Genomic DNA, 27,075 nt, shown 5'->3' with positions numbered 1-27,075 from the left:
TATATAGCCTGGCTCCTCCCTTATCTCTTCAGGTACAGCTCCTCAGAGCTACCTGAGAGGCTGACTTCTGGGCTATAGTCCTCAGTAAGATCCCCGAATAAAACATATCTCGTGACTCTTGGGTTGTGCATTTTTCTTCAGTTGACCCAGTCGCACCTTTTCAGAAGGGCTGGTGAGGAACACCTAGGTCATTGCCACAGCCCTTAGCTTCCCCTGACTCACTGCCCTTGGAGATGAGGAGGGCAACAGGTGTGGGTGCAACACCTTGGCTCTCGAATCCACATTCACTCCCTCATTAGCCACCAAAATTACAGAACTACCCATTCAAGGGAGGTCTTCTCCCCTCGAGTTCATTCCCTCTGCCTCAACACCTCCCAAACCCCTTGGGTGGACACAGTCTGCTGCCTTCAATACTCCTCCTTCTTCCTGGGGGCTTGGGCTGGCCAAGAGGAAGGGCGCTCATCTCGCTGAGGAACTGATAGGCTCTGGGGTTGCTGAATATACAGATGTATTTTTTTTCATTGAAGCATAGTCAGTTTACAATGTCATGTCAATTTCTGGTGCACAGCACAATGTTTCAGTCATACATGAATATACATATACTCATTTTCATATTCTTTTTCACCATGAGCTACTACAAGACATCAAATATAGTTCCCTGTGCTCTACAGTATACACTTGTTTATCTATTTTATATACACCAGTCAGTATCTGCAAATCTTGAACTCCCAATTTATCCCTTCCCACACCCCCTTCCCCCCAGTAACTGTTTGTTTTGACTATATTTTTAAGTTTATTCCTCTTTGGTTATCATCAGTTGGAATCTGAGGTTCATCTTCACAATCTGGCACCAATAAGCAGTTCTCAGCCTTGGCTGTTCGGGTCAGTTTTTCCCAACCATGGTTGAGTGTAGCCATTGTCTACTTACTTCCTTTTCACAGTCGTTAAGTCCTTAAGCCTCCCCCGCCAGGAAGAAACAATTTGCTGTAATTTCACACATGTGATTAGCAAACCCTGCCAAACTGGAGCCCAGCCTCATTCATTATTTTCACAGAAAAAAACATTTGTCATCAAGCACAGGAACTTTCTTAAATTAACAAATGCTTAACTTCACAATTGAATGACAGATAAGACTCCAATTAAGGAGTCATGAGTGGGAGTTCTTTCGGGAAATTAGTGAAAATGTGGTCTCTGGTGGAAGTGCCTGCAATAAATAAAAGCCGGTTAATCAAATGTTGCCTAATAATGGACTGCAGGGAATCCACCAGAACAAAAAGGGAAGCCTTACTTGAAACTGACACACTGAGTGTCAGCGTGTAAACAGGAACTTCTTGGAGTGTTTGGATAATTAGTGTGAACTGCAGAATTCTTAAAGTGCTGTTTGCTGCGCTCCAATAAACCTTCTTAGGCATCTAACTTATCAAAGTAACTACTGGGCAGCCTGGAAAGCCTTTCTAAGTGCAGCAGGTGTAGCAGGCGGTTGGACCAACCAGGACGGGAGGTAAAGGGGGTACAACAGAGGGTGAGAGAGATGACGCCCTCACAGCTCAGGTGTCCCTTTCACGGCTAAGCGCCATCCCCAACATGTCCCATCCCTTGGACTTGTCTGGATTCCTGGTTTCTGGGCTCCAGGCGAGGGCAGAGATGCCTGGGGGTGAGCTGAAGCCCAGGACGAACTGAAGGCTGTGGGCTGGGCTAAGGTCTTGGCTAAGAAGGCACCACCCAGGCCCAGATGGGAACCCCAGATCTCCACCCCACAGAGATTCTGGCTGTGCCTCACCCCTCAGCCACAGGCAACCACCAGATCCAGATTCTCTGCCTCTCAACTCTGCTAGGAACATTCCTAGGGGAGGCAAAGGAAGGTGTTCTAGGAAAGAAACCTAGAGTCTCCTTTCGTTTCTACAAATGCTGAAAGAAACATGATGTTGGGGTCTCATTTCAAACACAGCATACCCAGTCTCGAGCTCACATGCCCACGTAAGCCTGTTCCATCTATGTTCCCCGCCCCAGTAGATGGCAACACCGGGAAATTGTAGTTTCCCTGGCTTCCTTTGGATCTCACTCCTATAGCCAGCCACCAAGGTCGGTCAGCTCTACCTGTGACCACTGAGAGGGTGGGAGGGGACCTCCGTAGGCTTGTCGGCTCTAGGCTAGCACCTTCCCTCACCTGTTTGTCCTCTCTGGGCCCCAGGTTGCCTTGTCTTTGCTCCCATCCTGCCATCTGTGCACATGGACTCTGCCATGCTGTATCATCGGTGTTTGGAACAGTTAGCCTTGGAGAGGAAACAAGGATGTGTGGTGTATTACGCTGCCCACGGGAGTTCACCATTCAGGCGAACAGAAGAAACACGGCACCATGAAGATCACACACAGAAGCCAAGTGCCGCATGCACGGGCCAGACGCAGGAGCTTGGGAAAGGGAGCTGGGGGAGGCTGAGCCTCCGGGCAGTGGCTTGAGTTCACTTAAAAGAGAGGCTACACCTCTTTATGCATTTGTCAAAACCCACAGGACATACAACATCAAGTGAACCCTGACGTAAACTAGACTTTGGTTGGTAATAATGTGCCCACGCTGGTTCATCAATTGTACCAAATACGCCACACGAACGAGGGATGCTGAGGGTGGGGGAGTACATGTGTGTGGGTGGGGAGGGCTGTATGCGAACTCTATTTTCTGCTCAGTTCTGCTGTGAACCTGGAACTGCTCTAAAAGAATAAAGTCTATTCAAAATTTTAAAAATAATAATAATAAGTTTAAAAAAAAGAGAGAGGGGGGCAAGTAACACCTGTTAAGCGCAGCTGGCCCTGGGCCGAAAGTCCTAACAAACTTACTGTAATTAAGGACAAGGCACTGACTGCACATCTTCACCTTTACCAGCTGCATGGTCCCAGCTTGGTAATTTCCTGTTCTGCAAAATGGTGGTGATGATACACGGCAGGGTTGTGAGGATTCAATGAGTTCATACATTTAGCATGCTTAGACAGTGGCTGGCACACAATAGTTCTCAATAATTTTCAGCTTCAGTTAATAACAATCCTTGTAAAACCCTCTGAGCTAAGGTCGGTTCGTTTAGTCATTCAGTACAGACATCTAGGGATACAGAGATCAACAAGACACCTAGCGGAGCGTGCTCACAGCCCAGGAGGCCACAATGACTGCCCAGCACTCACAGCGAGCAGAGCGCCGGCGCTGCAAAGTGTCACTGATTATCTAGTTCTGCTGGAGGCGGGTCAGGCAGTGCCTCCCAGACGATGCTTGAAGTGGGTCTAGAAGATTCACAGCTGCAAAGGCAAGGAAAGCAGAACTCGTGCTGCCTTCTGGTGACGGAACTGGGCAGACACGACATTCTGGAGCTAGATGAGCTCGAGGCTGCTGGGAGGAGGCGGTGGCACTGGAACAACGCCTCTTACAGCACACTGAGGAGCCGGACCTCAGACCCAGAGGCGGTGGGGAGCTGCCACCAGTGTGAACAGCAGTGATGCGGCCAGAGGGCGCTTGGGAGCAGTAACTCTGGCATCAGCATGAAAGGCTTTGAGGAGAGAAAAGCACGTTAGCAGAAGAAATAGACTGAGCCCAGCAGTCAGGGCTCCTCACTCCTCCTTTTCCCCTACTGCCTTGGCACAAGTAAGCCACACGTTAACCTCGCAGTCCCACGGTTATGTAAGTAAACAGAAGGTCACTGACTACAAGTCGTTTCTGACCACCTCCCAGAGGCCCGCAGCCCTCAGGACTGTGGAATAAGCTGGATGTGTCAGGGGAGCTCAGGGTTTAAAAAAAAAAAAAAGCAAACCCATTCGTATGTTGTCTTAAAACCAGGTTGTTTATTGGTATGTACACACTCACACTCACACTCATACACACCCACACGCCCACTCCTGATGCACTGAGCCAGTACAGTACTGAGAAGGGACCTGACAAGATACAGGAGGCTGGTGAGGGGGGTGTGGGTCACTGGTGACTCTCCAACTAAAAGCAAATATTGACCGTGAGGCGAGGGATACACCAAGACAAGAGCTTTCCATCGATGTATGCAGAAGGTTTCTCTTCTTCATCACCTCCCTGCAAAACGTCCCAAGATGCCCCGAACAGACCCGGGTCCCGCCACCTGCTGCCTTATGACATGATCAGTCATGACACGGTTAAGCTGTAGACCTTCCCACTTAGATAGCTCAGAGCTCCCTGAAGGGTCAGACAGCCTTGCAGTCTCCAGCTTCACCAATCTTAGGACTCTGGGTTTCCCCATGATCTTAAGATCCATTACCCAGGGATAGGGGCCCTTTCTCTCCGTCCAACTTGTTTTCTGCTCAAGAATTCCTCCAGCCCCATTCCCAGCGCCTGGCAGGCAGGGAGGGCAGGGAACACTGAGGGCAAGGGCAGCTGCCTTGCCCACACCCATGGGAGCCCACCCAGCTCCAGCACTGGTGGACCTCTCCTCTACTGAAAAGCAGCAGAAGACTCTAAGCCTGGCACTGCCCCAGACTCCATCACTCCTGGACAGAGTGCTCTGACCCCAGCATCCCACCTGCTGGCCTAGGCCCGGCTCAGAACCTAAGTCATCAGCTCGCAAACGAGCTGCTCAGCCACCTGCCGGATGGCACGCCCTGGCCCATGCACTGTTCCTCTCCTCTTGCTTAGATGAAGCCCTGGGTTGTATCAACTCTCCCTGAACTTGGGTCCCAAACACTTCCAGGCACCTTGGCAGAATGAGTAAGTGGGTGAGGAAGGTGGATTTCTTGGAAGTGACATTCCTACCAAACCAGAACCTGTATCCCTCAGGTCCGGAGGCCACCAAGCCGCTGGGGGAAGCAGCTGAAGCCGGGCAGGTCTCAGGAATTTCTGGAGGAGGCCGTGCCTGCACACCTAAAGAGCCCTGAACAAGGGGTGGTGGTCTGGTGACAAGCAGAATGACAGCTTTCACCAACACTCGATTTCCTGGACCTGGGTCATGAGTCACAAAAGGGGAAGCTTTATTTTCTTCCCAGGAGATCAGGGGAAAGTAGCCTCAGATTACCCTTTTCCCAAATCAGATTTTAAGGTCAATGTATACGCAACCCACCCATCAGGTATGTTCCTACGGGGCAGGAATTATCAAAGAAGTGGGGCAGGGGGAGCAGAAAGGGCAGGGATACTGGGAGCAGTGCTGGCAGGGCATGGTTGGCTCCGTTCTGCCCCAGAGCCAAGAGCCACACAATCCCCCCTCCCCCAAGCCCAGCAGCTCCCCCTCCGGTTGGGGCAGGGTGCGTTCCCACCGCCATCTGGGCTTAAGGTCACCCAGGCCACTGGCTCGCTCTCCAGCTGGCCTGCTGCACTTCCCACTGGGCGGGAGGGCTGAGAGCTTGCCTATCCTTACACTTGGTGTTGGGGATTCACCTTCAGCCAGGGCCTTAGATTCTCCACCTTAGCCTTCCCCCTGCCAGCCTCATCGTCCTGAGGAAGAATGGGGCCTTCTGCAGCCCTTCAAGCCCCTAGGAAGGTCCTGGAGGTGAGGGAGGAGCGGCAGCTGCGCAGGTGAGCTGGGGGAGGGGCAATGCTGGGGGTGCCAAAACTCAGGTGTGGACCGTCTAGTACCAAAGGAGGTGGACAGAAACGGGAAGGCCAAACAACCCAAGCAAGGCAGCCTCAAGTGCCTTTTCTTCTTGGAAGGGCCACCCCCAGCCCTTGGCACCATGTCCTGGTCTCTGGTGGAGGCTGCAGTCCAAATGCAGAAGGAGGAGGCTGGAGTCCATCCGTCTTGGGCTGGCTTCCTCTCCCTCCCCCAGGCCCACAAGCATGGACAACCTGGTTGTCTCCACAACACCAGGAGATCCAGCCACATCCACAAGAGACTTAACATGGACACACGCTGTACTTGGGCTAGTGCGATGCCGAGGGGGTGGACAAGTATATTCTGAGATTCAGGGCGACTGGAAAGTCACAGATGAGAGTAGGAGCCGTAGGAGGAAGGGAACCCGAGCAGGAGGGGTCAGGGCTATCAGAGCCTGGGAAACCAAGCAGGTGGAAGCCGGCCTTGGGGGCTGTGGCTAGTCCCGGAAGGCGGAGAGCATGTGTCCGTAGAGATAGTGGGAGTGAGCTAAGGAAGAAAGAGAGAAAGGCACTGAGTGGTGAGTTGGGAGTGAGTCCCCGGGAGACAGGCTGCAAGGTATCTGGGGCGTGCGTGCAAGCGTGAAGCGCCCAAGGCCAGAAAGCAGGACCGGGCAAGCCGGGTAGCGCACGCGAGCAGGGCTGGAGCGGCAGGGCCCGGGGTGGGGACCAGGGGCCGGGGGCAGGTGCGCGGAGAGGCCGTGCGCGGGCAGAGGGCCGTCCTGGCCCACTTACCCCGAGCCACGGGCACACCCCCCCGTCAGACCCGGGGTGGGAGGGAGGGGGGTCAGCAGGAGTAGGTCCGAACCGTGGAGGTCTCCAGTCTCTGCGCCCCCGCCGTCCCGGCTGGGGTGGGGGGTCGGCAGCCGCGGGAGAACACAGAGCGGCGGGTTAGTGCGCAGCACACGTGGGGCCCGCCTGGAGCTGTCAGCGCCGCATCGGCCTCGCCCCGAGCGCGAGCGCCAGCGCCCGCCCCGGCTCCTCCGCCGGCCCTCCCCGGGCTGCCAGGACAGGCCCCAGGCCCAGCCAGCCTGGCACTCACCTTCAGGCATGATCTTCTTCGGCGCGGCCGGTGGCGGCTGCAAGGGCCCCAGGGTGGACACGCGGAAGCCCGCTGGGAGGGTCTCGGCCGAGGCGCCGAGCACGCCGCCGCCCCCGTGCTGGTCCCGCGGCCGGAAGCGCTTCCGCCAGGAGGGCGCACGTCGGAACACCTTGTCCTCCCCCTGCACCGTGGGGACAACGCAGAGGCCCAGGGCCGGGTTGGAATTGCCCCCCTCACTCCCTGCCTGGGTGAGGGCGGTCAGTGGCTGATGATTCTAGGGTACCTTTCCCTTTGGAAATCCTTTCCGGCAGATGAATGGGGCAAAGTGGATGACTCTGGGGAGTCCTTGTCACTCTTAAATTCCCTGACTCTAGGCTGGGTGGGGTCCCCTCTGTTTGGATCTGGCTTTTTAAAAAACTGTTTTATTTATTTATTATTGTATTACTTGTTTTTTATCTTGGGGGGTAACTAGGTTTATTTATTTTTAGAGGTGGTACTGGGGATTGAACCCACGACCTTCTGCATGCTAAGCATGCGCTCTACCACTTGAGCTATACCTCACCCCTCCTCCGCGCGCGCCACCCCCTCCCCCCACCCCAATCTGGCATCCTGCAGTTGGATTCGGCTTCCCTGCCCACCCCAGCCATCTCAAACTGGGCTTCGGATGCCCATTGACCTTTAAAGCATTCCTCTTCCCAGCCTCATGCATGGGAAGTAGTCACCAGCCCGCCTCCATTCACTCCTTCCTGCCCTTCTGGGGCCTCAGTATGGCTGCAGCCCCGGTCTGCGGGGAAGAGCACTGGGTCAGGAGTCAGAAGACCTGGCTTCCATTTACACTAGCTGTGTGACCTGAGCAGGTTAAGGGACCTCTCTGAGCTTCAGTTTCCATGTCTGTAAATGTAAAAGGGGAATTACCTCATCTGCCCTACCTATTTCTCAGGCTCCTATCTCTGACAGGATCAGGTGAGAAGATTGACAGCGATGGGTCAGGCAGATGGCCAATCAGAGGAATGCTCCCCCAAAGGAGGCCCCTGCCACCTGCCCCTTCACCCATGCCAGCTAAGTGTCCAAAATAACAATATGTGCCAAAGGGCACCCAGAGCCGTAACCCTACAGGATGCCGCTCTGCACGGGCCTCCCACCCCTCTCTTCAGAGCCCACATCCACTCTTCTTGGCAGCTATGCCTAATCTCCCTCTACCCCTGTGTTCTTGGAAACTGGCACAGGTAGGGGGCTACCAGCAGGAAGGAGAGACACCAACCCACCACTTCTCCCCTCGGCAACCCCTCCCAGCCCCGCTGGGGTTTGCTGCTTGTGCCCTTAGTAGGCCAAATGCCCCCATCGGGGGGTGGGGTAGAGCTCAGTGGTGGAGCACATGCTTAGCATGCAGAAGGTCGTGGGTTCAATCCCCAGTGCCTCCATTAAAATAAATAAACAAATAAACCTAATTACCACCACCCCCCCAAAAAACCCAAATGCCTCTATCAGTTCTTAGCATCATGTATCTCTGCCGTAGCATTTTTACATGTACTTACAGGATTATTTCATCCATTTCTCCCTCTTCCTTTTTTCTCCCCCTCTCTGGACCCCCATCCCCTTTCAAATTCTATGCTTCATGGGACAGGGATCATAATCTTTTTTGTTCCAACTAACATATCCCCTGCCCTTGAGTAGTGCCTGGGAACGCCATGGGCACTCAATAAGTATTTGTTAAGTGAATGGATGGCAGGTGGCTCCCTAAGCAGGTGTCCCATCCCTGAGTGTATCAGGAAATTCCCTCATCATCTCTGTCTTCCTTATGATCCTATCCTTAACCTAGTCTAGGGACCTTTCTCTTCTGCATGTGTTCTCAATCTCTCTCTCTCTCTCCCCGCCCCCCCTCTCTCTCCATTTCCATCTTCAGCCAACCCTAAGGATTGCTTCTCTTTTCCTCCCCTGTCCTCTAATAGGTGATCTTTCTGTTTCCCATCTCTTCATTTCCCTCGAGGTTTGCTCTCCATGTGGGAGAGGACTGGATATAGCTCTCCAGGGCCTTGAAGCTCGAGAGGGGAAACCGAGAACCAGAACTGGCAAAGGAACAGTTGCAAGAGACAGCTCAAGGCTGCTGGTGATGTGCTGGGTGGCTGGACAGGAGGCAGTCCCCTGAAACTCCAGCCTCCCCTCTGTGCTCCACCCCAACCGCCCAGTCTCACCTTATTCCTAGGACCCGACTTTCTGCTTTCAGCTTCCTTTTAAAGAATCAGTCCTCTCCAGCCCCATACTTGGCTGCATCCTGGAAATCCCACTGAGCTGCCAAGATGACATCACCTACTCAATAACTCCACCCCAAGGTCTGAAGCCTCACAGGCCAGCCAGCTCCACTTTTAGGAGGCAGCGGGATGTGGGGAGAACACAGAAATCAGATATACTTTTGCTCCAGTCTTGCTCTGCCATGTATCAGCCTGTGACAGCAGGTAAGTTATGTCCTTGAGCTTCAATCCCTCATCTGTAAGATGGGTTAATAACCTGACTCCCATGATGATTGTTAGCATAAAGGAAGAAATCTGTCATCACTGCATCACCATGCCTTGCCCAATGCCTGGCCCAGAGCAGGCATGTAGAGAATATTTTTGTAAGGACTGAAAGAATCAAGAGTTTTATAAATTAGAAAGCACCACTCTAAGATAGATGGGAAAGATACAGCGAAGAAAGCTCAGATCCTAGGTGTGTGGGGGGTAAGCAGGAGGGTCCACGTCGCAGGGGCACTGGGAAGGTTCAGATCTCAGAGTGGGACCACCTCGTGGGACCTGGAAGTTTACCTCCTTGACGGGAACACACACATACGTAATATGTGTGTATAATATGTTTGAAATATATGTGTATGCATACATAAATAACACACTCCAGATTTCAAGGTGCCTCCGTGAAGAAATCACCCCTCTACAAATTCTGCGAGTCCCTGAGTGTGTCCTGTCTACTGAGTACGGAGTAGTCATTCCACAGAGGTGGGCTGTAGCCCTGTCAAACCCAGCTAAGAAGGGACCAGCGGATAAGCAGGTAACACTAATGGTGTCCCACAGGGAGGACCGGAGGGCTAAGCAGAGGCCTCGGTATGGGGAAAGGTGCAAAGAAAGGGAAGCTGCACAGAAGATGGGGCTCAGAAACAGATCTGATTGAAGATGGAGAGGCTAAAAATGAACAGTCTGTTCTCTTTTTTTTAACTTGTTTGGAGCCACGGCAGCTAAGTCGGGCCTGACAGGCTGGTGACAGGGAGGTGAGCTGGGGGGAGACAGGGCAGGGGCTGAGGAGGGCGCTGTCCCCTCAGGAGACACGTATGTTTTAGGAGGCATTTCAAGCGGGGGACTTATAGCCAGATGATCAGAGTCTTCCCAGACGTCGTCCAAACAAAACTCAAGGCGGAGGCCTGATGAAGCCCAGTGGAGGGACCGTTTCGTCAGTGACCAGTGCAGGTGGAGAGGAAAACCTTCACGTGGTGTAAAAGTCGACATAAGAGTAAAACTGGAGAGGAAGCTGGGGTGCTAGTGAGCAGTGTGTTGAGTTGCGTCAGACCCGCACTGAGGAACCTGTGAGCGAACCTGTCGCTCGGTGACCTCAGAATAGCATCTGCCTCCAAACAACTCCATGATTGGGTGGGTTGAAAACTTCAGGAATAGGTGGAGACATGCTGCGCTGACTGAACTGAAGAGATCGAGTCCAAGAGGCAAAGAAAAAGGTTATGATCCCAAAGACATGGCCTTTGGGGGGAACCTCTGATCCTGTGAGGTGAAGAGGTTTGGGGCAGAGAGTTGGAAGATGCTAGAGGTGCCACGCATAGGAGCCTCCAGCTTTTGTGCAAGGAAGGAGTTTCAGAGACCTGTCCACACCCACGGCCTGGCCTGGCCCTGCCTCCCCAGTCCCCTGAGGTCCTCCCCATCCTCTACGGATCCTCTCCTTTAGGCCACCCCACCAATCATCAGCCCAGGGAAACCAGAACTCATCAACTCCAATGAACCAACCAACCAAATCCCCAAAGTCCCTAATTCACAGCCAAGCACTCACATCATCCAGCTTCCGGTCTGTGCCCAAGGCCAGCAGGTTGTTGAATTCTCTCTCCATGACCTGGCGTGCCTGGAGTCCACAGAGTAAGAGAGGGAGGGGACAGAGGGGCTATGATTAATGACCTCTAATGCCATCTTCCACCTGTTTCCTAGGGGGGTCCCAGGGCAGAGATGGGGTTTTTGGTGCATTTAACCCATTAGCCCTGCTGCTGCTCCTTCAAGCTAACCTCGGTGTCCTCTTTGAAGTCAAACCTTAGGATTTTTTCACACAGAGCAAATTAGAAAACTATAATTTTTTAAAAAGTAGGAACACACTGGGAGTTCGAAATTTGTAGACACTGACAGGTATATATATATATAGAATAAATAAACAAGATTATACTGTATAGCACAGGGAAATATATACAAGATCTTGTGGTAGCTCACGTTGAAAAAGTATGCAACAATGAATATATGTATGTTGATGTATAACTGAAAAATTGTGCTCTACACTGGAAATTGACACATTGTAAACTGACTATAACTCAATAAAATAAAATTTAAAAAAAATAAATAGGTAAAATAAAAAGTAGGAACACATAAGACATGGATAGACAGGGTTCACCTACCAGGGGGAGAAAAACCCCATAATTTGTCTGTAAGGGAAAATCATGCCTTACCACCTTTATGGAGACGTAGATTAGCATGCAGATCATGGATAACGAATATTTAACTTATCTCAATTACATAAATGTATTTTATAAGGTTCCATGTCAAGAATTTAACTTAGGAAGACTGCTCAGTCACGGATATTGGTGGCCCTTAGGCTGAGTGGGACATAAAGGCCTTCTCTAGGCCTCCCAGGAATTTAACTCATTAGGAGATATGAGAAATGTCAGAAATAAAGGTTTGAAATTGGGGGGGGCAGGTAATTAGGTTAATTAATTAATTAATGGAGGTACAGGGGATCGAACCCAGGACCTGGTGCATGCTAGGCATGCGCTCTACCGCTGAGCTGTACCCTCCCCCCACCACCAGCTACCTTTAACCATTTTTAATGAAATATTCCATATCGGGTCAGATCCTACTTCCCCTAAGAGCTAAGCTAAATGAATGGGTCCGAAAAATAAGAAAGATCAGAAAACAACAAAGCCGTAGCCCTGCTACTGTTTACAGACCGTACTGCTGTCCACAAAAGCTGGGCGTATTTAGAGACAGGAAATGAGAGGAAAACAAGCCCAGTTCTTGGGCGGAAAATATTAACCACAGAATTCTGTGAGGACAGTCTTTGTCGGTATTGGGAATACAACATTTTCGTAAGTGATTAGCACGGAGAAGCAGAGCTGAGTTTCAAGCATCCAGGTGACACGGCTCCTCTGGGTGTGAAAGGCGAATGTGACATTTACAAACGTCAGGCACATCTCACAACGCTGTGTGAGTGGGCGGGAAAGCAGCCAGTGGGGTTGGAGGTGGGCACAGAAAAACTGCATCGGCGGGGGCGGAATCTCAGTTCCCCCTAGAGAACGAGGGGAACCCGTGCTGTCCATTCTGGCTGGTTGGGAGGGTCACTGCAAAGAACCCGTAGGACACAATGACCCCCGAGAGGCCAACACGACACCCAGAATTACGAGACAACCCAGCCCTACCCTCGCACAAGCAAAAACTCGTCTGCTCCCAGAATAACTTGTGCAGCTCTGGTGGCTGAATTTCAAAAAGATCTGACAGCTGCGAACCGTCCAGACAAGGGCAGCTAAAAAGATCAGGGCACACAGACAAGTCTATATGAGGAAAGGCTGCAAAGAATTAAGACCACTCTGTCTGCAGGACAAAGGCGCGGGCCCCCCGGCGACACAGAGTTTATGAGATCACAGGAGGTGAGGACTGGTCAAACACAAACGTCCCCACCAAATCACAGGCAGTTAGGATGGGGCCCTCCCTCTCCCAGGGGGGGCCCGCCAGGGGTACATTTAAGACAAATCAAATCAGGAAGTGCTGTGTACAGCAGGTAGTGCTTCTCCAGTCCATTACTCACAGGAAGTTAAAAAGGCCAAACATATAAATAGGCTCAAGAGAAATAGATATATTCTTAGATGACAGCTTCATAGTAACTATGAAATGTAATGGAAGGAGATGTCTGATATTTTGAGCTGTTTACTGGGAGACAAAGCCCTGGCATGGAGAAGCTCTGGGCTGTGCTGTTTGGTATATTTAGCTTTCTTAAGCCTGAGGACCCAAGAGCAGATTCCTGGGGTGGGAAACAAAGGAGATATGGGTTTTCTGGTCCCTCTGGGCGCCAGGGCTACTTTACCTCGAAGAAGAGTCAGGTCAGGAAAGCAGGTTGAGAAAGAGTCTCAGCTGCAAAGCTGGGAGGAAGTGGGGATTAACACAGTGTTCGGGGTGCTGTGCTGGGTGTGCTCTGTACTGAGAAGGACTCTTTGTCTCCTAGGAGGCTGGGTTATGCACAGGGACCACTTGGAGGTTTGAGGACATTATGATCCCCTCTAGGACAGGCTCCCCCAACAGCCCTTCCACAAATCCACAAACATATGCCTATCAGAGGGAGAGAGAGAGCAGGAGAGTGGAGGAGAGGAAGAGACTGAGGCTGAGACTGAGGACAGGGACGCCCACCTGGGTATTCTGTGTGGGAATCTGGAGGACCAGGGCCAACGTGTTGTGGTCGAAGTTCTCGTCCAGGGCCAGCAGAGCACCGTGCACACCACTCTCATGCAGGTTTCCTGCGTAGTCCCGGAGCCCGATAGACTGGACCCAGTGAACCACCTGATCATTGGTCCAGACCAGCACATCTGGAGGGTGGGGGTGAAAAGGAGCAGAAAGAGACAGGTTTGGCCAAGGCCTCTCCACGGAAAGAAATAGAGGTTCCTGGACCCAGAGCCCCAGTCTACCCTGTTCTCTGGCTCTTACCCCACCCCTAAAAATCCCCCACAACTTTCCATGTCTTCTCTCCATCCTCCCTGGCACCAGGGCTCTCGGAGAAGCAGCCCACACCACTCCATTCCTGCCAGTCTGCAGGACTTAGGGTCAGGCCAGTGGGCTTTTTCCCTAGAGCCCCTGCGCGGGCCACCCCCTGCCCCCAAGCAGGGAATGGCCGCCTTATTTTCTACCTTCAAGGTCTCTTCTAAGACTTGCCCCTCTTTCCTGTCCAACCTCATGCAGATCAGCAAGTTCCATGAGCACTTTCCCACATCAATCTACAGCACGACCCTCGAGGGATTCATTGCATTTGTCCCACCGGTGGCCATGGTCTGGTGTGGGGGTAGGGGGTGCTGCTGCTGACCGGGCAGGGGCTATTTCTTCTCCACCAGATGGCGGCATCCTTGGGGCGTAGACTGAGTCTCCCCCATCAGACCAGGAGCTCCCTGCTCCCTAAGGTTGGGGCTGTGTCTTCCCTCTCAGATCTGGAGCTTCCCTGAGGCACGGAATGCCTCTTCGCCCTCCACTCAGCCCGAAGCAGGGATCAGTGAGGCGGACCCCTGCCCCCCAAAGCTGCTCTCAGAGGGGCCCCACCGCGCCTGACAAGCTTACCCTTGACCTCATGCTGGCTCTCCTCCCGCCTCTTCTCCAGCTCCTTCCGGTCATAATTCAGCCTCTTCAGACACATGATCCCATACTGAAGACTGGTTCTGCGGGCACACAGCCCCCCACCCCACCCCGAGCCAGAGCCTCAGTGGGGCCACATTCCCGCCCCATCTGCCCCACATCCAGCACCAGCCACAGCACGTCAAGACCTACATCCTCCCACACAAAGAGCATCCCAGCCCGCTCTGCCTCCTCCTTGCCCCAGGGCTCAGACATGATCTAACCCAAGACCACTTCCCTCTCTCTGCTGACCCCAAGTCCTCCCTCTCAGCCAGGGCGTGGGCCTGATTGACTGAAGGAAAGTTCTTTGAATGAAAGCAACGTGTCCCTCCCTAGGCACTGGAGTGACAAAGACCCCTACAGACACTCTTTTGTATCCCCATTTCGCTCAGCATCCTCACAACGGCCTACACAATGGCACGCGATCTGCCCCTACACTGACAGCCCGGCAGTTCTTCAAACATGGCAGGCACGTTCAGCCCATGTCGTGGGGCCTCTGCAGTGGCTGTTACCTCTGCCTGGAACCCTCCACCTCGCCCCAGGTCTGCTCCATGGCTCACCTCCTTGTCGCCTTTAAGCTTCTGCTCAAAAGTTCAGTTCAGTAGTTACCCTGTCCACCTGATTTAAAGCTGCAACATCACCTGCACCCCCCCCAGCCCACATTCCCAATCCCCCTCACACTGGTCTCGTTTTTTTTTTTCCCTACCGCTTACCTATTAACATGGTATATGTTTACAATTCCTTGTCTGTTTCTCTCAATTACAGCTTCAGCTCCATGAGGGCAAGGAGCTTTGTTTTGTTCACTGACATATCTCGAACCCCTAGAATGGTGCCTGACACATAGTAAATGCCATGAATGATTAATGAATTCAATAATTCACATAAAGTACTAAAAGTACTTTAAACAGTACCAGGCCAAGAACCAGAGAATCTGTGGGTTAGAAGGGACCCCACAGGCTATCAGCCCAAGCTCCCACCTAATGCAGGAGTCACCTCTGTAGCATCCTTCTGAGTATTATGAACACCTGTGCTTGAACAGCTCTGGTGACGGGAACTCGCTACCTCTGAGGCAGCTCATTCCATCTTGGGCAGCTTTCACTGTGGTCCTTCCTTAACTTGAACACTACTGTCATTCAGCCTCTCTGGGTTTTGTTATCTATAAAGTGAAGGAACAGAAAAGAAGGTTCCTCTCAACTCCAACTGCTTTTGACCCTCATTATTGAGGTAATTGCTTTGTGAGATTAAATTATGCCGACTTCTCCTTCTCTCCCCTTCGGTCTACCCACGTAGCCCATCTGCCTCCAACAATCTCTTGTAGCTCAGAGATACCACTTCTAGGAACTCTTTTCTGGCTCAAGGCCCCTGTCCACTGGTTTAAGCCTTGGCCCACTGGAGGGGGCAGAGGCCCACACACCCCTTAACTGGAAACGCCTCTCTAATTTCAATCTCACTTACTATAACTTCCAGTCCAGTTTCTATGACTTTCAAAGCTGTCGCATAGCGTAATGAAAACGGTCTGATGCCAGCGGCGCCACGTCCCAGCTGAGCGGCACTCAGCACAGGCGAGAGGGGCTTATATGCCTCTTGCAGGGCTGCTGTGACATGAAAGGTGATCGTGTATGAAAGGGCTAGGCCAGCTCCTGGAATGTCACAGGCACTCAGCAGCGGTGCCCCTTTTAGGAGGACGTTGCTGATTATTGTGTGTGTTTGTGCTCCTGTCAAAACAGGAGATTCTCATGGAAACCTGCTCCACAGAACACTATGGTCTAAGGAAAAAAAAAAAAACAACTCTGAGTTAAGTCTCAAGAAAGAAGGATGTTGGCCCCATCCTGTAAGCACTTGGCTGAGTGACCGGGTAACATTCAATCTCGTTGGCATTGTTTATCCTGTCTATGAAAGGAGAGTTTTTAAATATCCTTTTCTCATCATTAAAAGCTTATGATTTTAAAGACTTCTTAAAGATCTAGAAATGTGCTTGTGAAATATCAAGTGGAGTAAAAGCAGTTTTATACATAATTGAGGTCAGGAATGTGGAAATGCTTTATCAACTTTGAAGTACCCAAGATTTAGAGCTGAATCTGCAACCGCAGGTACAGGCCGAGAGTCTCTCCTGGGGCCTGGGCAGAGGGTCACGGAGAGGATCTCCGTCTCGCTCGGTGGGGCTGGGCCGCCCTGACCCACTGGCTCCCCCGGCACATCTCGGCTCGGCAGGGGCAGCCCTTCTCCCCCTAGCCCTATCAATCACCACGGAGGGGACAGGTGCAGCTGGGCCCAGCAGCCTCCCAGACTGACAGAGACAAAAGATTCCCTTTCAGTCCCAGTGGTGAGGGAGGGGCGGTGCTGAGGCCGGACACAGCCGGGGCTTCCAGAGCTCGAGACTTGGGTCAGGAGACTGGCCTTCTGCTGTCATCCCTGAGTGACCCTGAGCTGCTGCCGCATCCTAGGCCTCAGTTTCCTCACCCATAAAATCTAGAGGCTAACTAGATCCCTTCCAAATTTACCTTTTCTGTGCTTTATGAGTTGCAGAGACCAAGGGACATGGGCAGAGCCCTGACACACTCCCAGTGCCACCCTCTGTCACCTCAAGCGCCCAAGGCAAAGGGCCAGGCTCCAATAGGAGCCTGCGCGATTCAAAGCTGGGATGTTAAAAAGGACTTCTGAAGAGCCATCAACTCCTGGAACTGTCACCACCCACCTTACTCTCCAACCCAAATGCCAGCTAGGGTCAAGCGGGTATTTCGAGACAGGAAGGCAGGCCGGAGGGAGCAGGAGGGCCAGGAGACGGCCTATGTCTTAGGAGGGCTGCCGCTCGACCTCCCGCTGATTGTGTCCACACTAGGATGTGTCCACAGTTTTCTGTTTTTCAAGAGAAGCCAGACATCCAGAATTTTGCACAACATTCCCTAGTGTTTAAATACTGGCAGTTAAAGTCATAATTTCTTTTAAAAAATCGTGTAGGCCAAACAAAATACATCTGTGAGCCAAATTCTGCCCTCAGGCTGCCAGTCTAGGACCTCCACTGCGGACACTTGTGCATGGAAGACCTTTGCAACAAAAAGGAGAAGAGAGGCTCAGATCTGAGATGCCAGCAGGGCAGGGGTCCAGAAAGAACTTTCCTTATTTTCTTTGAGGTGTCTAATTCCTTTCTTTCTTAGACATCTAAACTAGATGCTGGGTTCAGTGTGAGTCTTCGCAGGGTAAACATAGAGAATTCAGCAAGTCCAATCACAAGAAATGGGGAAGATTTTCCAAGTGACGCTAAGGAGAAATGACTGTTTATGTTGTAAGGGTTGGAGATGAGAGGAACCAAACCCCTCAAACTGCAGGGGAGACAAAGACTGGGCTTTCCCCAAAGGGAGATCTATTACCACCCAGAACAGGCATGGAAGGAGATGGAGGCACCCTCTATTCCTCGAGACAGGCCCCCAGAGTTGGGGAGACCCATGTTGGGAGGCGGCCCCGGGTTTCAGCCCGGCTCACCGGTGGAAGCTGTCCACCATCTTCAGGTGGACCCGCAGGTCCTTCTTGGTAAGGTGATCCAACATGCGAGCATCCACCAGGCACTCCATGAAGTAGCTGCGGTACTGGGGGAGCCCCAGGCTAGGCAGCCACTCGTTCCCAATCCACTCGTGGTTCATGTCCCCATAGGCCAGGGTCTGGGGAACAAGACAGAGGAGGCTGGGGGGCAAGGCAGTGCCAGCAGGTGGCAGCTGGCATCTCTGATTGAGAGAAATATTACCCCAACCTCTACGGCAGTTCAGTACCATTCCAGCTTATTTTCATTAGAGGCGGGAGGTGGGGATTTTAAATGGAACTTTTTAAGATCTTGAAATGATACATCTCCACTCACTTATCAATTATCTACACTAATGAACAGAAGCAACTACCTAGGCAGCAGATAACAGGAAATTCTTCCTGTCGACTCTGAAATGCATTTGTGGTGCTGGAAGACAGACTTGCCTTCCTAACTCTTAGTCAGCCTCAAGCCTGCTGAGCCCAGGGGACAGGCTGCATTACAGAAAACCGGCAGAGTGGCAAAGAAAGCCAGTCTCACTTGGGAAGCTGGCCTCACACAGTCCACAAGTGAGTTTCGTTTTGGCTAGGACAAAAAAAAAAAAAAAAAAGAAGGATGGGTGGCCTGTGCCTGCATGGCCAGCACCCAGTTCTCTAAGGCTCGGCTGTCTATCCAGAAATTCTCCAGGTCCTTTGGGTGTTGCTCCCTCCCGCCAGCCCTCCTGCCCCCCGCCACACACACACTGCATGTACCACCCCCACCCAGGCTGGTTCTGAGAGGCCTGGTTCTGGTAATGCCACCTCCTGCCCTGGCCCTCTATCCTAGGAAGAGTTTTAATGGTAACCCTCCACCACTCTCTTTCCTTACCCTTCTTGATTTTTTTTTTAGAATGGAAAAATTTATTTTGTTATCTTTTAGAATGAAAGAGTTGATACATATAAAAATACATGTAGCATATGTTCATTATTAAGCATAAAAATTAAGCTGACAGCTCTGGACACCACCCATGTGAGCCAGTGTCCCATCCATCCTCACGCTCTTCCTCTCCACTTTATGCCTTCTGCCCCTCTAGACGTAACCACCATGCTGGGTTTTCTGCCCATCATTATTACCTTGATTGAAAAAACAAATGTTTTTTTTTTACAGTTCTTACGATCACCAATGAATATTTCTCTACACAATATATGATTAAATTTGCTTGGTTTTTAGTTTTAATAGAAACACCTTTGGAGACTTATTTTTCACTTAACATTATACTTCTAAGAGTCATCCATTTCCTCTGCGGGACAGTGCTTTGCTGTGAGAACACAATACACCCGGTCTGGCCAGTCTCCTGCTGATGAGACGAGTCTCCCTGTAAGAATCAGCAGTGCTGCTCCGGGCTTCACTTTTCTTCACGGCACTTCTATCTATTGGCATGTTGTCCATTTATTTGTTTACTGTCTCTCCCCTAGAATATAAGCCCCACGAGGGCTTAGTTTGGTCACTTCTGTATCTAGCGAGCCTAGAAAGACCTAACACCTACTAGCTGCTCAATAAAACCCTGCTCACCAAGTGAATGAATGAAAGCCAGGTCACCGGGTGCACCCCTAAGAGGGACAGGCAGAGGAAGAAGGATGCGTACTAATCTGAGTCTCGTCAGCCTTGGGAAGAGGGTCAAACTGCGGGCCAGAGGCAGGCATGCTGGGCACAGGCCCCCCAAGCTCCTGACCTGCCTGGTGAGAAACCACAAGCAGCTAAAGGGGCATGGGGGGGGGGGGCTTCAGCCGCAGGAGAGAACCCATGCCCGGGACTCCTCGTGTGAAGGGGACCTAAAAGACTGGGGCTCGGAGAGTCCTGCGCGGGAGCGGACCTGCCGGGAGAGCACTGCCCGAACTGCCGAGAGCTGCTTCTGGACAAGCGGCCGGGGGGCTTACCTGAGCCCAGCTGCCCTCCTCACTGTCCTAGAAACGAGCGCAGCGTGTCAGGGGGAAACAGGCAAAGTCAAGAAACAGGGCAGCCTCCACTCAAGGCCCCATCAAGAGGGAGCAGACACCCCAGCAGCTGGATGGGTGACTAAGGAAAGCTTGTCGGGATGGTTAAGAACGCACAGGCCTGTGATTGCAGCAGACGGGATCAGATGTGTGTGTGGCAAAAACACACTTCCATACCCCCAGACTTGGCTGGGAGCCGCGCAAGGTGCCAGGCTCCCCCAACCCTCCCTGTTCCTCCAACCAAGGATCAAACACAAGGGTAAGGATGCTGTGGCTTCAGGCCCCCAAGCCCTGCTCTTCTTCACTGCATATACCAGTCGCCTAGGGTGAGCTTGCGACCCCCTGGAATGGAGCCTTCCTCCGCCCCCTACACACAAACTGTTCTCAGTCTCACTTCTTTCCCACCAACCCACCACCCCAAGAACAGACCCCCATCCTACATGCTAGATCAGCTGCAACCCCCTGTGACTTCCCACAACCTTCCCCGCGTCCTCCTGCAAGTTTTCAGCCCTGACCCCGGGCCCAGGACCCACGGCCCGACTCACTGTTTTAGTGGACGTTGCCAGAGTTTCCATCTCTTCGTGGGTGACCCAGACGTTCCCAGAAGACTGTAGGCAGAGAGGAAACCTAGCTGGATCCCCATCAGGCTGGGAGCCCCAAGGACAGGACAGAGCTCCCTTCCCCAGAGTCCTCCCACAGGCCCAGCCCACAGCTCCACACACTGTGTCGTTCGAGCAACTCTCTTTCATCACTGTATCTGCTCTGCGCAGTCCAGGGCCTGGCACACAGAAGTACTCAACAAATGTTTCCTGAACCAATACGAATGAATGGTATGAAGCTGGCCTAAGGGCTGACCCGAATCACCGAGATGGACTACATTCAGCAATGGGGGTCCATGGAGTGGTTTACACTCTCGTGGAGAAGCTGGAGGACCAGAATTTACAAATGCCCTCCTCGCTCTGCTTCCTCCAGTCTGGCCACAACACAGAACCCCAGAAGTCCTGTCCTGGAAACTCTGCCCAAAGATCTGGAATTATTGGCAGAGTAGCGACAGAGAGGTGGTATGCAGGAGGCAGGGAGCTCGGCCTGCTGGGAGCCTCCCAGCATCAGTGTTACCTCCTCCTGGAGACCAGATGGAGCTCTCTGTGGGGACGGGAAGTAAGGGGCAGGTCCCAATGCCACCATCTTCCCGAAGACCCATGTGAGACTCTGTAAACACTATTCTGGGGCTCTGGAAGTGCCCTGGGTGAGGGAGAGGCCACTCACAGTCCTGGAGGTGGGCGGGGCAGAGGGGCTGGTCAGCGACACCATCTCCCGGATGGCCAGCCGGAGCTTGAGCCGGTGCAGCGCGTTGCTGATGCCGATCTCCCGCTGGATCTCCGTGTCCGACAGGGCTGACATGATGGCGCCGCTCTTGACATTGGCCCGGCAGGCGGCCACGTACCAGGCAGGCATCCCCACCCAGAGCTGCAGACACGGGGCACACAGGGTAAATCCCGCTCCTTCCTCTGGGCTCCACTGCCAAGAGCCTGGCTGTCCTGAGGGGCAAGGAGCAGGCCTCGTGCATGGCCTCAGGACAGCAAATGCAGAGCACAGGAATTTAGAGACGTGGAGATGAGCATCACCAAATGCCTCTTTTCTCCATTTTACAGATGAAAAATCTGAGGCCTGGGAAGGTGAAGGGATAACACCAACATCACAGGGGTGACTGGCTCCTGCGGGCAGCTACGTAGGAAGAGTGAAACTGCCCGCGAAAGTCTTATGGCTCAGTGTCGATCAGTTCTCCTTAGCCAGACTTATTTACCTGACAAGCAACAGTAAGTGGCATCAGTTCTTCCTCCAAAGTGACTGGAGGGTGGCCACGATGCTCGGGAGGGCACATGTGCACTTGGCAAGGGAGAAGCGTGCTGGGAAAATTCTAGGGACCACCACCCTTCTGCCCAAGGAGTCCTTGCCCCAATCCACACGTCCTTCCCACCAGACCCCCGAGTGGACTTAGACTCCTTTTGCCTTAGTTTACCTCCAGCCACGAGACCACAGTAGGGCCGTCCCACTGGGCGAAGGGCGTTCCTTTTCTGCGGGCATCTTCAAGCAGCTGGTGTCTTGCAGGAAGAGGAACAACAGACTCCCTGGTCCTCCCTTCTTTCTCAACCACACTTACTCCCTGGGGCCATGGGAGCTGGATCCCTCTACCCCTGCTCCCCACCATTGGACTGTCACCTCTGCCCTATGCCTGAAGCAGTGTGACACCAAGACATGAGGCAGTAACAACTCTCCATTCCCAGAGGTGAGGGGCTCTGACTTTTGTTTGCACATGGCCTGATACACAGACATCTCAGTCTGCTCTGCCAGGGATCCCCGGGTGCTCGGCCACTGTCCTACAGCACCCTGGCCTCCTCCCCCCTTGGGTCATCCTAAGGACAGCCTCCCAGCCCCTGCCGGGCTCACTTAGACCAGGCCAGCTCAGTTCAGGAAGGGCCTTGCTGGGGCTTGCTGCCTGAGCTCAGCCCCACGACAGTCCAGGGGAGAGATAGTGGGTGCAGGGCGGGGCTCTCACTTCTTCCTCAGCCGCCGGTCCTTCTCTGCCTGGGTTCCCAGCTTGGCAGGCACCATGGGCTCCTGCAGACCAAGCTCGGAGTCTGTCAGCACAACTGGAAGGGAAGAGATGGCCTGTCAGCCCTTTTGCTCCTCCTCTCTTGGCCTGGGCCAGGCCTGGGGAGCGGACCAGCAGGAGGCCCCGAGGCACGACAACCCAAGAGCGTCTGATGGGACCACACATTATTCCTGGAGCCTCTGCTCGATATCCCCGCATCCAGGGAGTCCCGCAGTGGCATCGAGTGGGTCACCCCAAGCCCAGAGAGTCTCCCCCTGGGAGCCTCAGCCCTGGAAGTATTTTCCAGCCCAAATGCACCCAACTTGTTCCATCCTAATGGCAGCAAAATCCTAGACAGAACTTGTCCCTCCTCCAAACCAAGGTGCAAAGGAAAACCACAGAGCCAGAGTGGGCTACGAGGCTCAGACAGGATCATCCTGACCTGGGTTGCGGGTGGGGAAACAGGCACGCTCTGGCCTCCTCTATTAAGGGTCTCCCGAACTGATGCCAGGACCCTATACAGTGCATGACAGGAGCAGCATTTTAGGATTCTTTTAAGTCCCAGTCACTACTCACAGTGCACAGAGGGCAGTGGCTGCCGGTGATCCAGAAACCCACCTGAAATGCTGTCTCAGGGTTACATGCCCATGTAGTGTGGGACCACAGGAAACCAATCATAAGGCTTCATACAAAATGCCCCTTCCACTGATCAGACCTTCTCAGCCCTGCCCCCTCCCATCTGTGGCCGGCTCCACCATGCATTTTGCAAGACCTTTAAGAGCCCTGGCCTAGGGGCTAAAGCCACCTCTTCTGCTCCTCCCACCCCCTTTCTTCTCCACTCTGAATAGTCTCAACTGCACACACAACTCTAGCGCCCGTGACTCCTCCTCTGCCTTCTCTCAGCTCCCGGCTCCCCTTCCCCTCCTACGCACACCTCCTACTTAGCCTTCACACTCCTGCCCAGGTGCTGCCAAGCAGAGAAAGCCACCCCTGTCACACTGCCCGCTCCATGGCTGGTCTCTGAGCTCCGGGAGTGTCCCAGGACCATCAGTCATCTGGATGCTGCTTTGGGGCCATCCCTTTCATCTCCCTTTTCATTAGAAACGGAGGTCCTCGAAGGAGCGGACCACTGCTCCAACACCTACAACGGAGCCTTGTCTGTAGCAGCTACTCAATAAAGGTTGAACAAATAACTGAAGAGATGAGGGAAAGAGAAGGAGGAAGGAGGGAAGGAAGAAAGGAAAGAGGGAAAAGGGGAAGGGAGAGGAAGACAGCTAACATTTGTCGTGCACCTACCACACGCCAGGCACGCACCAGAACCGGACGTTACCATGGAGGTGGTAATAATTCTACCCTGGCCCAAGCACTTACTTACATACAGTGTCCACAAAGCCCTAATTAGGCATCATGAGATTCTGAGTCCTGGAGGCAAGATATATCAGGGATAAGTTCTAATGAAGAACTGAATTTCCTAGAGAAAGAACCAAGAAATTTCTCCACAAGGTCCTGAGCACAGTACATCAGAAAAATCTCCAAATTGGAAGAAACGTCAGAGGTCCAACCTCATACTCCAGACAGGAAGTCCTCAGCATCCTAAGTAAATCAGCCATTCATCTGATGCCTGACACTTCCCCTGGCGGGAGCTACCATCTCATAACACAGCCCTTCCCACCATGAAATAGCTCTAACAGAAAACCGCTTCTCCAGTGTTTACATCTGTGTGTCTGTGGCTTCTGCCTGTTGGTCTCTGGGAGGGAGGCAGAGAAGACCGGATGCAAGGACACCCTCCAGCTTCTGTCCCCTACTCGCACCCATGCACTAGGAGTGGACAGAGACCATGGCCCACGGCTCCGTCCCGGCTCAGCTGGGTCAGCCTGCCCTTCTCCTTCTTCCCAAACAGGCGGCCGATGGAGGATCTGATGCCCTTGCGCTTGGCGCCCTTGTGCAAGGAGTCCTGGCTGCTGTTGCTGCTGCTGGGGTTGCTGCCCGGATCCTCCAAAGCACTACAGGATGACAGCCAGGAGAGGGTGGAATGAGAAGAGAGAGATATAAATTACAGCAGGAGAGATGGGAGTTAGACTTCAGGAAGAACTGGCAGTAAGTGTCAGAGTTGGGAGGGTAAGGGGTATGACCAAAGTGACCAAAGGAGACAAGGGGAGTGTCCTTCCCTGACGGTGTTTCAAAGAGAAGTGGGATGTTCGGACACCTGGGACAGGTGAGATGCAGCCTGTTCAGAGGCAGAGAGAGGGACAAGATAAACCGGGGGGCAGAGAGTCTCGAGGTGGGGTCTGGTCCATTTACCTCTTGCCTTCTTCCTGGCTCAGGGCTGGGTGGCCAAGCTTCTCTAGCTGCAGCGTCCTGGGTGAGGAAGGAGGAGAAGTCTCACATTTTATGGTGGCTTTATCCTCTCGGTTCTCTTCCCGAGACACTGGTGACTGAACAGACAGTGGGGCCGTCAGGGGATAGAGGGAGCGATCTGGGGCCTGCCTCCCCCGCCCAGACAGGCAGAGGATCACGGAGAGGTGCAGAGGGGAGGCCCTGCGGCCTCTCTCGGAGCTCAGGCTCAGACTCAAGGGCCCAGGGGGAGAAGCCCAAAGGGAAGGGCCTGGGAGAATTAACCTTAGTACCTGGGTCATCAGGCAGGACTCACCAGCAGCTTCCTCCTATGCTTTCTTAAATCACTGGGCTGGAAGAGAGAGTGAAGGGTGAGCTTGGACTCACCCCTCGGATGTCTACCCCCAAGGGGAGCCCAGTGGTTTTAGGATGAGGAGATACAAGTCAGTGCCTCACACAGCCCTGGAGAGAAATATCACAGCAGAAAACAAAAAAGCCGGCCTGAAAAAGCAAATCAGGGCTACCTCTGGAAAAGAGAAAGAGGTGGGGGCTTTGGGTGTGTTTCTTAAACATTATCCAAGGGAGCGGGTAAGGAGCACACTGCACAGCCCTCTCCAAACCCAGAAGGACACTGTAGGCGGCCTGACGCGCTGGGGTCTGCACACATAGTGACAAGAAGATGCCGGGGCCCAGCGGGGAGTGAGCCCTGCTGTGCTTTGTCAGCTCCCCTCGGCCAACCCGGAAGCAGAGCCCAGGGACGGCAGGGTTGTTCATCAACTGCCCCAAGACTCTCACCAGGGTCATGACCCCCATTCGGTCCAGGTCCTGGGCAGCGCTGCGGGAAGTCAGCTTCGGTGCGGAGCGGCCGCTGAGTGGAGGCGACGCGCTGGCCAGGGACAGGGCAGTCAGAGAGGTGGGGATAGAGCCACGCTTGCGCAGCTGGGTCAGGTTCAGGGCCTCCATGCTGCCACTCGTCACTCGCGTCTCAATCTCCTCGGCACGGAGCTCCGTGGACTCCTTTTCCTCCTGGATCATCCTGGGAGGCGGGCAAAACCGGGAATCACCACTAGCCGCAGAAAAGTTAGAGTAACAGTGATAACGTAGTGTGTTTAGGGGACGAGAACCGAGAGGAAAAAGCCACCGTAAGACGTGAGACTTCTCCTCCTTCCTCACCCGGGACGCTTGGCCACCCGGCCCTGAGCCAGGAGGCAGGCAGGTGTGGGCACGGCTGTGTTCAGTACCCGGTGGGTGGCCCCAGGCGGAAGGCATGCCCAGCTGCACCCTGCTGCTTCTGGCACTGGCAGGACAAACAAGGCCTGGTGGCCAGAGCTGGTTCTATCCCACTGCAGCTTAGAAAACTTTCTCTCTTTCTTGTTAGCTGGCCTACTCCAACAAAACTCCCTAGTTTAACAAAAGCAGTTGCTGGGAAAGGAGGCAACTTAGTCAGTGGAATATAAACCTTCCTAGAAGTCAGAATCCTTGACCCACCACTAAGTACAGGGGTGACCGCTCTCTCTGGCCTCAGTTCCCCAATCTACTCAACGTCAGGAGGGATCTAAGTCAGTGGTTCCCAAACACAGGGCCTTTAACTGATGCTGCCCCCTGATGGAGTTTCCCCTGTTCCATGGAAGATTTAGAACAACAGTGATAGCGTTGTGTGTTTGCGGAAGGTACTCAGAGACGAGTGTGTGTACGCACACTCACACACACGCGCTGACGTAAAGTTGTCCTTTAGGAGCAGAACTTGCCTTTACTCTGAGAGCACATCTTTCCAATTTTAGGGATGTTAAAATGTCCTTTCTTTTGTAGAATGGTTGCGACAGGAAATGGTAATTATCTTTAATGTTTTATTTTACAGAATGAAAGTTGGCAGTCCTATGGGTTAGTCCCCTTCTGGGCGCGTGCGTGCGTGCATGTGTAGCATTTTCTTATTGGCTGGTCTGTGAAATCCAGAAGTGTGGAAATCACTGAACCAGATGGCCTGCCTGGCCCCGCAAATCTTTGATGTTCTCTGGTTTGGCTTTTCCCTGGCTGTTTGTCACGAACATTAAGAAACTCTCTATAAAGGCAGAGCAAAGTGCAGGTCTTGATAACCTTCCCTGACATTGGTTTCTGTTTGATGCCTCTTTAGGGACAGGAGGCATGGCGCAGTGGATTGAGTTTAGACCCGAGTTTGAATCCTGGCTCTGCCACTTACTGCGTTGCTTTGGGCAAATCACTTAATCTCTCTGGTTGCTGCTTCCTTTTCTATAGAATGGAAATAACGCTGTCTCCCCCAGTGACTCGGGTATGACTGACGGTAGCATTTATAAAGCCCTCACTCGGAGTTGGCTTCAGTACGTGGGGGCTACACTCCTAGTAATTCTGTTCAGCTGCCGGAGCTTCAGGAACACAGCCCCCAAAGCTCTGGGAAGGAAAGTGAAGC

At 52.9% G+C, this 27,075-nt stretch overlaps 1 protein-coding gene across 13 annotated transcripts in view; it reads right to left on the bottom strand.

Annotated features, from left to right (window-relative positions):
• Positions 1-5,827: 5,827 nt before the first annotated feature.
• The window catches only part of PPFIA4 (PTPRF interacting protein alpha 4), a 46,526-nt gene continuing 25,278 nt past the window's right edge, over positions 5,828-27,075 (bottom strand). For 2 of the 13 annotated variants that reach the window (XR_012063455.1, XR_012063456.1), the window contains exons 16-31: positions 25,446-25,686; positions 24,967-25,002; positions 24,618-24,751; positions 24,153-24,319; positions 22,281-22,374; positions 21,744-21,825; positions 20,990-21,190; positions 20,269-20,331; positions 17,717-17,892; positions 14,950-15,069; positions 14,183-14,280; positions 13,268-13,443; positions 10,662-10,730; positions 6,624-6,804; positions 6,317-6,427; positions 5,828-6,071 (exon numbers count right to left, since the gene is read on the bottom strand). Coding sequence is in view for 9 of the 13 variants with exons in the window: in XM_072948412.1 (XP_072804513.1) it covers positions 6,022-6,071; positions 6,624-6,804; positions 10,662-10,730; positions 13,268-13,443; positions 14,183-14,280; positions 14,950-15,069; positions 17,717-17,892; positions 20,269-20,331; positions 20,990-21,190; positions 21,744-21,825; positions 22,281-22,374; positions 24,153-24,319; positions 24,618-24,751; positions 24,967-25,002; positions 25,446-25,686 (1,888 nt within the window). In the remaining 4 variants the exon portion in view is untranslated. The other 11 variants (XR_012063457.1, XM_072948412.1, XM_072948414.1 and 8 more) reach the window with 11 other exon arrangements.

Source organism: Vicugna pacos, chromosome 23 (assembly GCF_048564905.1).
Source record: "Vicugna pacos chromosome 23, VicPac4, whole genome shotgun sequence".
Lineage (NCBI taxonomy): Eukaryota > Metazoa > Chordata > Mammalia > Artiodactyla > Camelidae > Vicugna > Vicugna pacos.
Note: the sequence above shows the minus strand (reverse complement) of the source record. Positions and strands in the feature narration are given on the sequence as shown.